General features: G+C 43.8%; 1 protein-coding gene across 8 annotated transcripts; it reads left to right on the top strand.

The window, feature by feature from the left end:
• Nucleotides 1-67: 67 nt before the first annotated feature.
• On the top strand, nt 68-16165 carry LOC142483279 (uncharacterized). Of its 8 annotated transcripts, none has more exons than XM_075583352.1 (5): nt 68-315; nt 2674-2864; nt 9196-9295; nt 10054-10181; nt 13578-16165. In XM_075583352.1, the coding sequence occupies exon 5, from the start codon at nt 13685-13687 to the stop codon at nt 15437-15439; it is 1755 nt and encodes a 584-aa protein (XP_075439467.1). In that variant the 5' UTR covers nt 68-315; nt 2674-2864; nt 9196-9295; nt 10054-10181; nt 13578-13684; the 3' UTR covers nt 15440-16165. The 8 variants fall into 8 exon arrangements, with proteins under 8 accessions (XP_075439467.1, XP_075439466.1, XP_075439463.1 ...); XM_075583351.1 differs by having other exon boundaries at nt 9196-9299; XM_075583348.1 differs by having other exon boundaries at nt 9196-9346.
• The last annotated feature ends 2774 nt before the right edge of the window (nt 16166-18939 follow it).

Raw genomic sequence — 18939 nt, 5'->3', positions numbered from 1 at the left:
TCTCTCTCTCCCCTCTGTCTCTCTCTGTCTCTCCCCTGTCTCTCTCTCTCTCTCTGTCTCTCTCTCACTCTCTGTCTCTCACCTACACTCTCTCTGTCTCACACTCTGGACATGGATATCTTATTTACCCTATATATCTTAACAGCCCTATACTACACCGAAATAACAAACTGCTTTCTTCCAGATCTGACTCAAGCTTCACACAGGAAACATCGGAACCCCCCCTAACCCAGAAGACAGGTAGGGAACGCCTCCCCTCCAATGTATAACATTGCGGGAATTAAGGTATCTGGACATTGAGGGACTGCGGATCAGGTAAGATCCCAGGCGGGATTGCTGCTTTAGATATTGTGAAGCGAGGCGTCCAGACATTGGTTAAGGGGTTCAGGAAACTAGTCATTCACATCTGGCTTTTTTTTCTAGATCCGACACACACACACACACACACACACACACACACACACACACACACACACACGTAACAAGGACTAATTGTAGTATAATGTAATACAATAAATAAACTTATGTCAAAAACTAATGTTCTTACTAGGAATTTACTCAATTTATTTTATTTATGTATTTTTTTAAAAGCGGGGCGGGACTGGGGGCGGGACTAGGGGCGGGATTAGGTGGCGAGTAGATTTTTTGGTTCGGCGAGTAGATTTTTGGGTGATTTGTCAAGCACTGTATATATATATATATATATATACATACATACATACATACACACACACACACACACACACACACACACACACACACACACACACACACACACACACACACACACACACACACACACACACACACACATATATAACAGCCCCATAAGAAAGTCTGTTTCTGTAGCAGTAGGGAAAGCTTCTCTGCTCTCCTGGTGTCTGCACCCTTGTGTGCTAAGGCAATGTCTGCTTCCAGGTATAGAGGGTCTGCTCCCCTTTATCTTGCTGTCAGCCTGCAGTCTCTTTGCAGCTCAAGACATCAGTCCTTCCTGGGTCAGCCCCAATTGTGAGACTAAGGAATTCTCCTTCCTGTCTCAGAATAGGCTATTTCTGAGAGAGCTTTAATCAGCCAGGTGGAGTTGGTTAATTGCTGATATGCAATTAGCCAGCACACTGCTGGATTAGAGGCAAGTTTCTTTAACAGGGATAAATCCCTGTTACACTGGGAATCCTAAATAAGAATTTCCCCTGACCGGGACTTAGCCCGCAATGTCCTGAAACTGAAATCCGCCTGCAGTTCCACACGCCACCGCTCCCCTCTCTCTACCCCCGCACCGGGCACACCGGATCTTCTCCTCTTCGCAGCTCCGCCGGAGGGAGGAAAGCTGGAGCACACACTCCATCCCAGCGCCACACTTGGAGGACACAAACATACACAGTGATACAAACACAGTGCGCATACTGACTCGCAGACAGACACACAGTGATACACACACAGTGACTCACATGCAGTGACGCACAGAGTCACAGACACACACTGACTGATGCGCACACACACAGTGACACAGTGATACACACACATACACTGACTCACAAACAGTGATACACTGACTGACGCACACGCTTACTGGCACGCACAGTAACCAACACCCACAAACACACGAGGAATTCACAGTTAATATAAATAAAGTACAAATAGCAAAAAACACGTTCTAATTCAAACTTATCTGCGTTTTGACACTGAAATTGTGTTTTTTGATTTTTAATGAAAAACATCACCATCACAAATACAATTTCCGAGACAAAATACAAAGAAGTTTCACTTAAAATGCGCATGCTCGGCACACACACGTTTTTTTTTTAAACTGCTGCTTTAAATCCAACTTAGTGGCGGGAAAACATGAAATCACTTGGAGTACATGACTGCATTGAAAAGGATGACATCACAATTTAACCCTTTGGGTGCCCTTTTGATGTAGCTGCTATGTCACCGCGTCTGGCCCCATGATGTAATAGCTACGTCATAGTAATCCTGCTGGTTTTCCTAGGGGAGATTCTGTGCTCCTGTACAGGGCAGGACGAATCTATCACTACGTGGGATAGAAGGGAGGGGTCTCCCCGTCCGTTCTGTCATCAGTGAGGGAGCGATCTCCTGACCCCTCCGTCACTCAAAGGGTTAAAATAACTGTTTTACTTATTTGTGTATTGTGAAAGAAATCCTGTTCTGTATTTCTCCAGGAACATTTGTGTTTGATTAATGAGGGCATTATAATTACTTTGTTTTCTATGAAAATGTTATGTTTTTTTTAAATAAATTTAAATAAATCCTGAGATTAAAAACCCATAAGAGATTGTACAATCAGCCTTTTCTCCTTGCTACTGTAGCTATCCTAAGCGCTCCTTATCCTCTCACCCCTCACAAGTCTTTCCCCATCTTAGGAACGCAGGGCAGCTGTTTTCGAAGCCTTATTTAACCAGAGGCAGCTGTTGACATTATGGATAACGTTGGTTGCTGTCACCTACACTACTTTACCTTGTTTAGTGGGCAGCTAATGCCACCTCTATATTGTCCAGACTATTACTCTGTGACCATTACCATCACTTATTGTCTTTCCAAATCCTTGCAAGAAGAAAGAAAAGACAAGTCGCATTTTAATAACTTTTTTTTTTTCAACTCTTCCTTTATAAAATAGACATTACTTTGAGACCTCACTAACTGTCCCAATTTTAGGTTTGTAAATTGTGCGAGAAACGAGGAAGAACAGAACCTTGTGGCGTTGCAGGACCACAGGAACATCTACTACAGAACCTGCACAGACCTCCCCCCACACACAGAGCTCCTGGTATGGTATGGAGATGAATATGGGAAAGCACTTGGTATCAAGTGGGGTACGCTGTGGAAAAGTAACGCGCCAGCACCAGGTAATCAGGAATATGTGTGTTGTGTGGTTTTTACATCGCTATTGTCTTATTACTGATGTTAAATTGCAAATATTGATAGATCTGCATACACCATTACGGGTCAACTAGAACTTAATATCACTAACCCTGACTTGAGTCAAAGGGCCGGATACATCAAGCTGCGGTAACCAATAATGCCGTGTTACCGCCTGTTGACGGATGTTCACAGAGGTACACAATTGGAGGCTTTTATAAGGTGAAATTCCTTTTTCATCAGGAAATCATCCAAACACAGGGGGGGGGGGGACAAAGCTTCTATTCACTTGGGAGTATTTCTAGTGAAAATACCATGCAATTAATTCACAACTCCCTAAGTCAAGCATGTCTCGCAGCCCCAAAACATATAGCATGAAATAAGCAGATATAAGCAGTCTCTTAATAATGAAAGTCTTATCTGTTCCTTGGAGGGAAAATCTTCTCTGGTTCAGCTCCCTTCCCTCAGGGTGTGTCAGCATTCAGGTTCAGAAGTTTTCCCTGTGTCTTGTAAGCAGCTCTGCTGTTTCTTCTGGCAGGGCTCAAGACTGTTGTGAGAGTCAAAGACAATCTCTGCTCTCTCTCCCAAGTTCAGCTCTCAGTCACAGCTAAGGAGTTACTTCCTGTCTCAAAGGCAGGCTTTTTCTACCACCTCTAATCAGGCAGGTGGTGTTAGTTAATTTGCTACCAGCAGTTTAACCACCACACTGCTGGATTAGAGGCACATTTGTGAACAGGGATAAGTCCCCTGTTACATACCTCCCCTGTTTGTGGGAAGCTCGGGCTTACCACGGCCAAAGCCCATCCTTCCACTCTCATTCGAGATCTTTCTGTGACTTGAATGAGAGTGGATGGAGGAAGAGAACCCTCTGTCCCGCTGAGATTGGAGCCCTTTCTCCAGTTTATTTTTGTCTCCTCCTGAAAGTGCTTGAGATCAGCACTCCTCAGTCGCTCGAGGAGGACTTTTTCCACGTAAAGTCTTTTTATCGCGTGCGCGGTCATGAGATTTCTGTTGCGTCGGGCACTCCTCTTTTTGTAGACAAAGTGTATGGCAACAGTTGTAGAGCAGTTAGGACTAGCCCTTAGAGTTTTCTGCTCTTGAAGCGGTCTTTCTGCAGTTTCTCCACACCACGGAGTCGCCAGTTTAGCTTCTTTGGGACTGAGTTGCACCTTCACCTCCTTTTCCAGAGAACGTCCTATTTTTTCAGCTTCCTCAGCTAAGGATTCTTCTGGCTTTGATTCTGCTCTCCTACCTCTGTTTGTTGCCTGTTGGGCAGCTGTAGGTTTGGCTGGTGCTTTCTTAGGTGGCTCAAACTTTGTAATTTTGTTTTAAAGTTGCGTGGAGTCCCCAACTCTCACTGTACCCTTGTCTTCACGGGCATTAGTTACTGTGGTATACTGGTGCTTGGGCAGAGCCAATACCTTTTTCCGTATTGGAGGAATCTGTAAGTTACTGGCCTGCAGAGTCTCAACCTGTTTGAGTGCGTCTTGCAAGTCTCTTCTTAGGGAATCTATCTGCGCACTTTGCTTCCTCTGAGTCTGTATCAGAGTCTCCTTCATATTCTGGAGCTCTGTAATTTTTGTCGTCAAGGTTGCCGCTGTGTCTGTTTTCTCCTTGGTGTACTGACTCAAGGGAATGGAACAGTCTCTCTGTCTCTCCAGCTCTTGCTCCAGTTTCGGAGCCTTCTCACGCTCTCTCTCATACAGAGTCACCTGGTATCGAAGCTCTGCTTCCAATGATGCTCTGAAGACATGCAGCATGGCCTTTAGCTCCTCATACTGCTCTGTGGGGACGTACTGGGTATTCAGACGTTCCTGCAGCGCTTGAACCTCTTTAGCAGCCTGCAGTTTTTCTTCCTGTAGCGTTTGCTGCTTCTCCTCAGCATACTGGAGGTGTGTACGCAGACCTTGCAGTTGGTTCTGCAGTCGGTGCTCTGCTTCAAACTTTTCCTTGACTTCTTCTGTCAACTGAAAATTTTCTTCTTTCAGTTTTAAGTTTTCTCTTTTTAATCTTGAATTTTCTCTTTTTTCAGTCTCTGTATTCTTCAGGGCTTCTTTGCAGTCCTCCTTCCATTTATGCACATCTGCTTTGAGAATGACACTCTCCTGGCGTGAGACTTCCTTCTCTAGGTTGAGGGTCTGAAGCTCCTTCTGAGAGACTTTGAGATCTGTATCAAGATTACCAATAGTGTCTTTTGCAATGTCCAGCTCCTCAGTGAGACTGTGTAGTTCCTTTCTGGAAACTTCCAGGTCTGTGCGGCAGCTGTTGGTCTCATGATGTGAGGCATCCAGTGCTCTGCGGAGTGTCTGAACCTCTTTCTGAGATACGTCCACTTCTATCCGGACACTGTTGACCTCCTGTTGTGAGGCATTCAGCTCTATACGAAGAGTGTGAACCTCTTTCTGGAATACTGTCATCTGCTTCAGTGCCTCCTCATACTTCCGCTTTAGCGTAGCCACCATTTTATCAGATTGGCTCTGCTTTTTATCCATGGCGGAAATAGTAGCCTTTGCAGTATCTAGCTCAGTCTTGAGATCCTCCAATTCGGTCATGGCCGCAGAGTAAATTGCGAGCACAGTCTTCTGTAGCTCAGCATTATTTTCTCTCTCCCTTTCCAATTCTTCACAGAGCAGATCACAGTCACGCCTGGCAATTTTCAGGGCTTCTTCAGGGCTGGTCAAGGGATCGTCACTCACTGGTTCCGGCTCCGCTTCCCTGGGATGACTGGTTGAGGGTTCCTCACTGTTGGCACCGGACAGACACTTGTTTGGGGTACGCGACTTCTGCCTTGGGCCCTCTGGATATTCGGTTAACCGTGGGACGAATTCTCCATTTTCTCTAGGCCGCAGGGCAACTCGGTCCCCCTTTCCCTCCACAGGATCTGCGGACGTGTCTGTTCCTTCCACGGTAAGTGAAGAACTGCTTTTCTTTTTCCGCCTTTTTGATTTGGATGACACCGTCCCTTCAGGGATATTGGGGTCTCCATCTTCATTTTAAATTTTAGCGGCTTCATTATATGCGCCAGGCTTTTCTTGCAGTTGCTTTAGCTGACAGAAATATTGGGTGATCTGCTGCTCCCGCTCTGTCTCCTGCTGATCATATTCGTCAAAGGGAGCGGTCTTTTCTGTTTGTGCCGAGTTCAAGCACCCCCACCATTCTTGGGGTGTTTTGTGGGTGTGACTTGGTTCGGGTTCCCCGTAAGAGATGTGTTCCTCTTTATTGGACTGGAAGGGCCACTCTTCCGTGGGGTAGGGTTCATTACAGGAACTCTGCATCTTGTCCTCCATTTTTAGGCTATCAGGTGTTATTTTCTTCCTGACCTCAGGAGGCACTATTGCAGCTGTTGCCACTGTATTTGCTAGAACCCCCAATTGTGGTAGTCCTACAGATAGGCATGTTTTGCTTGTAGAGGTCGTAGCTCTCACAGGCATCTCTGTAGACTTTTCTTTCTTGGGAAATGTTTTTTTTTTTTTCAATATCAGCAGTACTGTGCATGCATTTTCTCTTATCAGGTATACAAGATGTGCAGTTGCTAGGTAAAAAAAAAAGTCTAGTTGCTCTACACCATTTACTTGCTAGGTGCAATCTCTCCGCTTCAGCAACAGAATTTGGTTTTGTGCCTGAGTTCAGTAATTTTCAGTCTCATCTTTGGGTATTATGGCATTCACACTTCACACTTTGGGTGTCTGTTTTTGCTCCCAAGATATATATAGGCAGACTTTTTTACTTGCAGAAAAAAAAACATTCTTTCATTCCCGGCAGGGTGACTCAACACTCAGCATTTGTTTGCTAAAAATTCCCCTGCTTCACCACAGTCTTGTATCAATTTCCACACTTTTCTGCATATACTCCATTCACAGCTGGTAGCCCTATGCGGTGTGGCAACCTTTATTTGCTAAATCAGTACCACTCGTGGGTCACCATCTGTATTCACTGCTTCAGCGAATCTTTTGAAAACAACAAACACCTATCCCTTTTTAAGGGCTGACTCACTTCTTGAACCCTGACTATGTCTGGAAGGCAAAACCCCTATTTCAATGACCATATTACACTTTGTGATAGGCAAAATAAGGTTTAGCTACTTCAGCAGTCTCTTCTGGGTTTTTGTAAGTTTCAGTGCAGTGTGGTTTCAGTGGTGTGTATCCTTTTAATTCTGATCTCTGCTGCATGATGTTTTTTTTTCTAACTTTCTCAGATTGTTTGTAGGCAAAAAGCATAAAAAAAAATTCACATAAAAATCTCCGGTCCTTTTTAACTACAAAGACACCTCTTGTCCCTCTTCGGACACCATATGTTGACGGACGTTCACAGAGGTACACAATTGGAGGCTTTTATAAGTTGAAATTATAATAAGGCTTTATTGTGTCTGTGGCAGGACGGCCTGTAGCCGAGGTCAGGGAACAGTCCACACTTATAGTTTCAGGATAAATAAAAACGTTCAGTGGCTTTATTTCTCCACAGTAACATAACATGCGGGTACACTGTCTATTTAACAAAATAAATCCTGCTCCACTTTGGGAGAAAAACTGACTAATAACACAGCAGACCTATCTAGCAGGCTGGCTGGCTAAACCAGAACCAAACCATAAGGGTACTTTAAGCAGTCAGTAAACAAATGAATAATCCTTACTTTAGTTGAAGTAGTCTTTGGTGAAATCCCTCTGGCTAAGGGCTCACGCAGCAGTGTGCTTCTCTCTCTCTCTCTCTCTGGCAGCTACTGCCAGTCACATGATCCTTTATCTACCTTGCTGGCTCTCAGGTGTCAGCTAAAGAGTTCTGATTTCCTAACTTTCACCTGAGTTAACCCTTATGAGTGCTGAATGAAGCACTCAGACATATGTCTCCCAGGCGTAACTGATAGGAGTTGACTTCACTCTGTCACAGTTCCTTTTCCTTTTTCATCAGGAAATCATCCAAACACAGGGGGGGGGGGGGGAACAAAGCTTCTATTCACTTGGGAGTATTTCTAGTGAAAATACCATGCAATGAATTCACAACTCCCTAAGTCAAGCATGTCTCGCAGCCCCAAAACATATTGCATGAAATAAGCAGATATAAGCAGTCTCTTAATAATGAAAGTCGTATCTGTTCCTTGGAGGGAAAATCTTCTCTGGTTCAGCTCCCTTCCCTCAGGGTGTGTCAGCATTCAGGTTCAGAAGTTTTCCCTGTGTCTTGTAAGCAGCTCTGCTGTTTCTTCTGGCAGGGCTCAAGACTGTTGTGAGAGTCAAAGACAATCTCTGCTCTCTCTCCCAAGTTCAGCTCTCAGTCACAGCTAAGGAGTTACTTCCTGTCTCAAAGGCAGGCTTTTTCTACCACCTCTAATCAGGCAGGTGGTGTTAGGTAATTTACTACTAGCAGTTTAACCACCACACTGCTGGATTAGAGGCACATTTGTGAACAGGGATAAGTCCCCTGTTACACCGCCCATAAAAAAAGTGCCTTATTATTATCGTGCAATGAATCAGCATTGCAGCGCCAAAAATAAAGCATGTTTTATTGGACCCGTGAAAAGCATCGGTCTGATAAAAACAGGCATAATACCGCATTTTCAAGTAAAAACTGCCATACATCAAGTTCCGATATTTATCGGAACGGGGTGAACGGCAGAATTACTGCGAATATTTTATCACCTACTCCAGGATGGCGTTAGCCCTGCTTTCCTATGTATATAATGGCCAATATACGGCCCATTATATACATACACAAGATAAGCTAAACCAACATGGAATAGATGATAAAATAGTTATTAAAATACATTACAGTACATATTAACCCCTTAGTAGTTCATGGGTCAACTAGTCATCAGTTTCCATGACTAGCTGACCACAAAGGGGATAATATAAACATTACATTACACTACCTGCCCCCCTTTGCCACCTTAGGCTGCGCTTATAGTGCCGGCTACAGATGACATCACCAGTCTCTGTAGCCACTGCAAAAGTTGTAATTTGAGTTTTGGAGACGTCTCTGGCTACAAGAGGAGTGATGTCAGGCAAGGATTAGGATTTACGTTTCTCAAAGGGGTATATTCCCCTGTTTATATATGCGAGCACTTGTATCAGTGACTGGAACCAGCGGGACTTTGTTTATACTTTTTGCCTACTCTGTTGCTAAAGACTCCTGACGCACCCGATGACGCGGGTCGGGTGACGTGGACTAAGCGACAGATGCATGCGAGATTGAGTGCTGATGTCAAACAACAACGCTGAAGCTAAGTGCTAAGGCTGATCCCCGACAAGTAGACCGGAATATACCGACACTAAGGAGCAGGCTGAGCTATATACCAAGTGGAATAACGGGTTTCTCCTTTCTGGAAAGAAAACCACACCGGAGGACACAGACGGCACGGATCCTGGCAAGTCTCTTCAACCATTGGTGGATCCTTATCTTGCTGCAGCTCGGGTGAAGGCTTACTCCAGTTGGTAACATGTGCCAAAATTCATGTATTGCCGGAATTGAATACTTTCTTGTGCGTGTATTTATACCACCTTCACTTTATTTCAATATATTTCATTGATTTCACTATGAGTTGTGCGCTGTGTGTTCTTTTCTTTGTATACTAGCTTCGTTGGATGCTGAGCTATCTACAATTACACAGCAGCTGACTCTAATATTATCACTTAGGTTTTTTTTACTTGTTTCATATCACCATTCACTTTATGGTTGTGTGTATATATTATAATCACATATTTATGACTACAGTATATAATTTCACAGTATTGATTTTAGTGTGTATTTACACTTTATTATATGTTTGGTTGAAGGTTTTCTCACACTTTATATAATTAGTAGCGCAGATTCTCTACACTTTTCTTTACATCATACACACATCCCCCCTCTTCCTGCACATCATACACACATCCCCCGTCTCCCTGCACATCACACACACACACATCCCCCCCTGTCCCTGCATATCACACACACACATCCCCTCTCTCCCTGCACATACACACATCCCCCCTCTCCCTGCACATCACACACATCCCCCTCTCCCTACACATCACACACATCCCCCTCTCCCTGCACATCACACACACACATCCCCCCTCTCCCTGCACATCACACACACATCCTCCCTTGTCGCGGTGGAACATAACTTATACCTCAAACACTCTGGGTTTAGATTGAACAAGACTTTTGGTAAAATAAACTTGGAGGTTTATTTCGTTTTTATAGATCGAGGGTTGAAGGGAGCGAAATTTCAGGAACACCCTAAAAAAGAAAAGATAAAATGATGGTGCAGTAGAATCACAGATGGCTGGTATACCAAGACTTGGCTCGTATAAAATGCCTACTTACAAACAGTAAGTGGAGAATCAGCATGTAACTGGGAACAGAATATGCAGGAACTCAGGAGGGCTCTTTCTCACGATATGGCTCAGGAGAAAACACAATGGAGAGAGACCATGGTGCAGACAAATAAAAAATTTATCACACTAAAAGCTAAATGAGATGTACTCAAAATGTATACAAAAGTATTAGGCACATAATAGTAGAGCAATGAGTCTCACGCCGGGGAGGTTGGATCCAAGCCGTCTCCCTTCGATACTTCCGCAGCTGGATGGCGTCGATGGTGTCTGACGTCACATCCGTCGATGGTCTGACAACTTCCGGTTAGCGCGGGAAGGGGAGTAGGTACGTGACAGGGCGGTCCCCTCTCTTCTGGAATGGTTCTCACTGCGTAGGATGTGGGGGCTCAACGCGTTTCACTCAACTAATGTCAGCTTTATCAGGAGCAGTATTTCTTTTTAGACAGACACAGTTAAACAACTAACAATTGACATAAACACTTACTTGGTAATGGGGAATGAAATACTCATGATGTCCAGGAGTAGCAGTTCATTAAGTCACACAGGAATTCCGAAATGAACACGAAGCAAAGGGATGAGGCTGCAAGCACCTTTTTAAAGCTAAGGGACCTGGTTTTTAACATTAGCCCCATCCGATTGGTAATGAATTAACTTACACCTATTAAACATTGCCACATAACATGGGAGAGCTGATATCACCCTCCCCTCACAGCTCCAGACATGTGCAGTGGACATTTTGAGTAGCCCCACTTAGGAAACAGGACCCTAAATATCTGGAGTCCGCAGGTCTGGCTGAAGTGACAGTGGACAGACAAAGCTTTGTTCCAAGGTGTTACCTTTTACAAGTGAAATGATTATCACCTCTTTGCTAGACCGGGCTTGCATATTAAGCAGAGGGATTCATCCTTTTGATCAGCATAAGGTTTAAGCTCTGGTGTTACTTATCCACAGGGGCCTGGAAATGTAGGGCTTCACAAAGGACCTTAATTATTCGCTCCTTCCATATATTTTAGACCTTGTATATTTTTCTGCTATAACTTCATAGGTTACAAAATGTGTGTGCAGCCTTGGCTATATATGCACTGTCACCTCTCCAAAAATGAGCTGGATAGCTTGTTCACCCGCTGAGAGATTGGTTAACTGCAGTTCTGACCCTGCAAACCGGGGCCGACAATGGGAGGGAAGGGAACAGGATTATACACACAATATGGTTAACCCTTTCCCTCCTGACATGATTTATACACATGCAGGAATATAACACAGAGCTGCAGGGAGTTGAAGCCTTATTCTGGGGACAAAACAGATGTGACGGGGGAATGCAAGTTATTACCCAACACACATTAACCCCTTGTGTCCCACGCATGATTGAAGGGGCTGCCAGCAGGGGGGGTGACCCCTTTATTCAGGCCTCGCATATCCCCCAATCATGACACCCCTCTCCCTGCACATCTCACACACACACATTCCTCTTTTCCCTGCATCAGAAGCTATGTGATTGGTTAAAGCCTGTCACATGGTGAGACCGTTGCTGTAAAAATCAAATTCTACTGACTACAGAGATTTAGGTCGATCCATCGCGCCTACTATAAGCGCATGCGATGGATTCAATGCATTTGTTTTGACGCGACGTCGCCGGCACTATAAGTGCAGCCTTAGTGGCTAGTATTGCTTGGTTAGTTCTTGGTTTGTCCCGCAGGCATGAACAAAACACTATGGCTCAAATACATAAAATTCTGTTAAATTAGAGTTAATATCGCACCCGGGGAAATAATAAACTAACGGGTATTATTACCGCAATTTTAAGGTGGTGTATATCAAGATCGAGGTAATAATTTACTGGGTGAAATATTTAGGCCAATCTCGCGATATTGGAATTAACGCGATCGTTAATGTGTTACATACCGCATTGGGTTAATATTTCTATCATAGGCTTCTATTATTACAGAAACCTATGATCAAAATAACATTAACCCATTTCATGCCTGTGGTTACTAAGGTATACCAAAGGGGTTAATACTTTATTAAAAGAAAACATTAACTAACCCTGTTGACCCAGTTAGTGGCCAGTAAATCATTGCCATTCTAGTCGCTAAGGTAATTATGGGGTTAACCTCTCTCACCCCCACCCCTTAAGGGAAGCCTAACCACCCTCCCCAGGGCAACTACTGCCATCACCCACGTCGCCTACCTCCACCCCCTTTCTAGACTAATGCCCAATATCCCTAATAGGCTAATGGGATTTTAAACATTAACCAAAAATATATACACGTTTAAAACAAAACAAAGAACATTCCAAATAAATTTTACACATTAAGCCATTGATTATCACTGTGGATAACTAGGCCATCTCAATGGGGGGCCCAGATATCCACATTGGCGATAAATGGTTACCCAGTAATAAATGAATACATGAACAATATTAAAATACATGAATAACCCCCCGTCATTACCTCAGTGGCTAACCGCTATGGTAATGAAGGGAATTGGTGGATGTACCATGCGATTAAAGCCCTTTTTTGGGTGCTGGGATGTCACCTTAAAGGCAGGGAATCACATTCCTTTTTTTGGAATCACAGTCAATGATATCGTTTTTGTGTTTCCATTGTCCCCATCACTATTGTATATGTACTGTGTGTATATATGTATGTATGTATGTATATATGTATGTGTGTGCCAACAATGCATTTTATTAAACACTAAGATAGATAGATATCAATCTCAGTGTTTAATAAAATGCAATATTTGTATGGGGGAGAATCAGTAACACAAGTACAGACTCCTTGTTCCCTAAAATTAAAAAAACCTTTAAACAATTGTATTAAAAAATTAACACAGTTCTGGAATTCACTGGATAATACTGGTATAGCTTAATTAAGTCTGAATAACATCTGTGATGTCAAATACAATAATTGGACATTTGGTTCCTGATTTAACTATGGAGATTTAGCAGAAAGTTGGATCTTCCTATAACTATTAGGGACCTGGTACATGGTGCAGTAATGAGAACACCCGGTGGCTGATATGTGAGCTTCTAATGAGACACGTATTCTATTCATTGTACAAACATTTTTTAATTATACCTTTACAACTGAAACTATCGACTTAGTATCTATCAAAGGATTTGTAAAAATGTCTGTCACTTTAATTGGTGTTTTGCAGATAGAGATTTCCCTTTAAATCGTTAAATATTATGATCCACGTTAAATGTATGACCCACTAGATCTACTCTCCCGGCCCTAATGCTGCACATGTTGTGTAAACTCTTCATTTTTACAATGTACATCTACAGTTTACTTTCTTCCTGAGCTTTTTGTGATATGCCAACTTACCTCTCCTGCATGGCCTTTTGTAAGACAGTTTGTGTAACAGTGGCTCTTTTGTCTCATTTAGTACAAAGACCAGCTCCAATAATTCACCCATGCCAGCACTGCGAGGTTGCTTTTAGCAGTCAGGATTACCTCCTCAAACATCTGAAGTGCCAACACCCAAATGAGTATATGGAAAAGATGAGGACAGAACAATCTTGCAACATTCCAATAAATATGAAAGAAAATGCATCTTTCAACCAGTCAAGGCAATTAATAAACAATGTAACTGCTTCTCATTCCCAAAAATATATATTAGCAGCTGCCACAGGAAAAGATCTTGGAGAAAGTGGGAAGAGTCTGACTTGGTTATCAGACCAGAACCTACAGAAGATGGCACAGACCGGGGAGAGACCGCATGTATGTGGGGAGGGATTTAGTGACTTATTGAGCCTGGACACAGACAAGAGGACACTCACAGGGGAGAGACCGCATGTATGTGGGGAATGTGGGAACCAATTTAGTCGGTTATCCAACCTGAACACACACAAGAGGACACACACAGGGGAGAGACCGCATGTATGTGGGGAATGTGGGAAGGGATTTCATCGGTTATCCATCCTGAACACACACAAGAGGACACACACAGGGGAGAGACCGCATGTATGTGTGGAATGTGGGAGGGGATGTAGTGATTTATCCAGCCTGGTCACACACATGAGGACACACACAGGGGAGAGACCGCATGTATGTGGGGAATGTGGGAAGGGATTTAGTCAGTCATCCAGCCTGAACACACACAAGAGGACACACACAGGGGAGAGACCGCATGTATGTGGGGAATGTGGGAAGGGATTTAGTCAGTCATCCAGCCTGAACACACACAAGAGGACACACACAGGGGAGAGACCGCATGTATGTGGGGAATGTGGGAAGAGATTTTGTGCCTTATCCAACCTGATCAAACACACAAGGGTACACACAGGGGAAAGACCGCATGTATGTGGGGAATGTGGGAAGGGATTTAGTCAGTTATCCAACCTGAACTCACACATGAGGACACACACAGGGGAGACACCGCTTGTATGTGGGGAATGTGGGAAGGGATTTAGTCAGTTATTCAACCTGAACTCACACATGAGGACACACACAGGGGAGACACCGCTTGAATGTGGGGAATGTGGGAACGAATTTAGTCGGTTATCCAACCTGATCACACACATGAGGACACACACAGGGGTGAGACCGCATGTATGTGGGGAATGTGGGAAGGGATTTAGTAAATCATCCCACCTGAACACACACAAGAGGACACACACAGGGGAGAGACCGCATGTATGTGGGGAATGTGGGAGGGGATTTATTGATATATCCAGCCTGATCACACACAAGAGGACACACACAGGGGTGAGACCGCATGTATGTGGGGAATGTGGGAAGGGATTTAGTCAGTCATCCAGCCTGAACATACACAAGAGGACACACACAGGGGAAAGACCGCATGTATGTGGGGAATGTGGGAAGGGATTTAGTGTGTCATCCAGCCTGAACACACACAAGAGGATACACACAGGGGAGAGACCGCATGTATGTGGGGAATGTGGGAAGAGATTTGGTGACTTATCCAACCTGAACTCACACATGAGGACACACACAAGGGAAAGGCATGTATGTGTGGAATGTGGGAATGGATTTAGTGATTTATCCAGTCTAGTCACACACATGAGGACACACACAGGGGAGAGACTGCATGTATGTGGGGAATGTGGGAAGGGATTTAGTCGGTTATTCAACCTGAACTCACACATGAGGACACACACAGGGGAGAGACCGCATGTATGTGGGGAATGTGGGAAGGGATTTAATCGGTTATCCAACCTGAACACACAAGAGGACACACAGAAGGGAGAGACCGCATGTATGTGTGGAATGTGGAAGGGGATTTAGTGATTTATCCAGCCTGGACACACACAAGAGGACACACAGGGGAGAGACCTGTTGTATGTGGGAAGGGATTTAGTTAGTTATCACATCTGGATGAACATAAGAGGACACACAGGTGAGAGACCGCATGTATGTGGGGAATGTGGGAACGGATTTAGTCGGTTATCCAACCTGAACACACACATGAGGACACACACAGGTGAGAGACCACATATATGTGGGAACGGATTTAGTCGGTTATCCAACCTGAACACACATGATTACACACACAGGGGAGAGACCGTATGTATGTGGGGAATGTGGGAAGGGATTTAGTAAGTTATTGTTAGGGACAGTAGAGAAGGCTAGAAGCTGCATTTGTCTTAAACCATCCATTTTGTCTGCACTTGCTAGCTAAAATCATGTAGTCAGCTTTTGCTAAAATACATTTTCTCATGTGGTCAGCTTTTTACTTTTTTAATCAGTTGTAGGTGGCTTCTTCTCCGGGAAGCCGAATCACCCCACATAGCTGCCATGGAAACCAAGGTTATAGATAACGTAGGCAATGAAAAAGTTATGTATTTCAGACAGTGCCTGTCTTGGGAGAATTACGCCCCTAGATCACCCCACTAACATGTTTTGCCCCTAAATCACGCCTCTAACCTAAGTTACGCCTCTAACCAATGTTTTCTTTGTTCTGTATAAATATCTTTACCCTATACTAAATAAACTGAAACGGAAGGATTGAAACACTGCCTGTGTATTGGTTCTTTCTTTTCCCGGGCCTGTACGTTTTACCAGATCAGAGCTAGAAGTGCCAGGGCGTGGTTCCAAAGCTTCCCGGGAAGTCTGCAGTGTGCGGTGCTGTGTGTGTGTATCCAGTCACAAAGGCCTCCAGCCCTTTTTCCAATTGGCAGGGCAACTCTTTCAGATGGTGTTTGAGAAGTGGAATTCACACCGGTGGTGAGTATATGTGATTTTTATATTGTCTCACCCCCTCTGGGAATTCGTTACCTAAATTGTGACTGTGGATTGGGTTTAAGTCCCTTGATAAAATTGTTCTGGTTTGAGTTCAGATATTTTTGTGCACGACTGGACGGTCATCTCTGATCTGGGTGAACAACTATTGTATATTGTATAAAGCATAAGAATTTTATTTGTCTTTGCTGCTATTGTTTGCCACTATTTTGTTCTTTTTCTTTTAAGTTACTAATGGGAACTAATTTAAGTAAGAAGGACCCTGGAGGTAAGCCAGAGGTTATTAAGTTTTAAACTAACAAAGTTAATAATAAGACCAATCAAGTTATGCCTTGCAAGCGCAAACCTGGGCAGACTCCAAAACAATTTGTTGCGCAAACAGTAGGTGATTTTTACTGCAATCCGTTTGTTGACTGTGTTGCTGGCTGGTCAGAAACTATGAATCTGTTGATCTGTTTCCTATAGAGGGTGCATTTGATGATTTTCATATATCAATGTTGAGAGGCACCTGTCTGAATGATCCGGCGTGGTTTTCTGGTGACCCTGGGTGGAATAAAAAATATATGAGAGAATGTTCTCTGGTATGGGTTAAGCTTGCCCCGTACGGATGTGATGTGGCATCTGAGACTCCAGTCTTTACGGCTCCTCCATTGTATGTAAACTCCCTGTATCCAGTTCTGCCTTTTGCCCCAGCAGCTTTCAGTGATGAAGAGGTTATAATTGCAGCCACCTCTGGTCCCGTTGTGCAGTCAGTTGTGACAGAGGGAAAAAGTTTGCCTGTGGAAGTTGTTAGTTCTGTGCCTGACAGCACTCAGAGTAAAACTGTTATGGGTCATTTGGGTGATCCTACGGTTTCTAAATCAGGAGATGAAACAGATTCTGAATGTGGAGAGAGTTATATAACACACAGATGAACACGTCGCTCGCCAAACAAAAGACAACAAAAAAGCTACCTGGTGCATGGAGGAGGGAATAGCACAGAAAACACACAAATAAATGATCACAGAGGATCACATAAAGCCAACAATAACTGCACTCAAAATAGGTCACACTACCAATAATAGTGTCAACTCAATGAAAGCCAGAAGTAGCCTAACCCATAAATGGGGTCAACCGCTAAGGTCACACTAGAGTGCATGAAAATAATAAAGTTTTTATTAAACCAATATTTAAAACCCGACGAATGAACCATAAAAGTACATGAATAAAATCCCCATACGTTGGATGGAGGCAAGAAAAGGTAAGAAATGTGTTATAATGCCTAAAAAGCAAAAACAGCAACAATGATGCTGTAATCAGGTATATAGCCACATGTAAGCTGTGCACAAGGCTGTGCCAACATAAGATCACAATGCAGAGCCTACGGCAGAAAAGCAATACTTATGACCACCAGCAGGTTCAAAACAGGCCATACAGCAAGGTAAGTATACGACCTGTAAGCATACAGGGTGTGTATGCATGTGCACAGCTGCAGCCCAGGAGAGTAACCAGAGCAGACTTTGCCTCCAGACACCACCGCGTGATCGTCAACGTGCTAACGTCACGCTACCCCGACGTATGTTTCGTGCGTCACCGCGCGCTTTCTCAAGGGGAGGAGGGAAAACGGGATGGACTGTGTAACCTAATATACCCTCCCCAAACAAGGAGGGGTGGACTACTTGCTCATTGTGGTACTTGGTAATACAGAGCAATGTGGGTGTAGGGATATATATTAACCCTTAAGTATCACTGCGACAAATAAACTCAGGAATCGACGAGGGGGGGGGGGGAAGGGGAGGTAAAGGAAGGAAAGGGAAAACAAATAAATAAATAAAATGACATGTACAAAAATATACCCCACATAAAATAATAAAGAATCCCTTAAAGGGATATGTAGTGAAATGATGTACAGGATATTGTGCAAAGCAAAGTACACAATAATGCACACTTAGGCTGCCAGGCACAAAAACGTCAAAGACAAGGAGACGCAAGGTGGATATAGGATAGTACTGTATATAGGTGTAGGAGTGGACTACTCTGACGGATCCGCCTATAGAGTCAAAACGGAACCTACTAAGCTGATGTTAAATAGCGAGGCCCTATATACCGGGATCCCTCTAAACCCCAGGGAGAAAAAAAATATATATTTTCCCAAACAGTAATACTGAGGAATCAAAGAAAGGATGAAAAAAGGAAACCTTCGTTAAGTCCATGGGGTGCAAGTGTGTTTAACGTATATATCCACCTACATTTGCATTGTCGCAGTTTTGTATCCCAGTTGCCCTTGCGTAGGCCCCAGGATATGTGCGCAATGCCCATAAAGCGTAGATTCGAAGCGTCTCCCTGATGTATGTCATTTATGTGTCTGGCAACCGGAGTGTCAAGTCTATTCCGAACCGAACCCAGATGTTCCAGGATGCATACCTTGAAGGCTCTGTGGGTTTCCCCAACATATTGTTTCCCATATGAATATTGGATCAAATACACTACTCCTGTGGTAAGACAGTTGATAAAATCTTTGGTAGTGTAGATACTTTGTGATTTTGAGTCAGTGAAAGTTTGACTGA

Source organism: Ascaphus truei, unplaced genomic scaffold (assembly GCF_040206685.1).
Source record: "Ascaphus truei isolate aAscTru1 unplaced genomic scaffold, aAscTru1.hap1 HAP1_SCAFFOLD_3141, whole genome shotgun sequence".
In the NCBI taxonomy this organism is placed as follows: Eukaryota; Metazoa; Chordata; class Amphibia; order Anura; family Ascaphidae; genus Ascaphus; species Ascaphus truei.
This window is presented reverse-complemented; position numbering and strand designations above follow the sequence as displayed.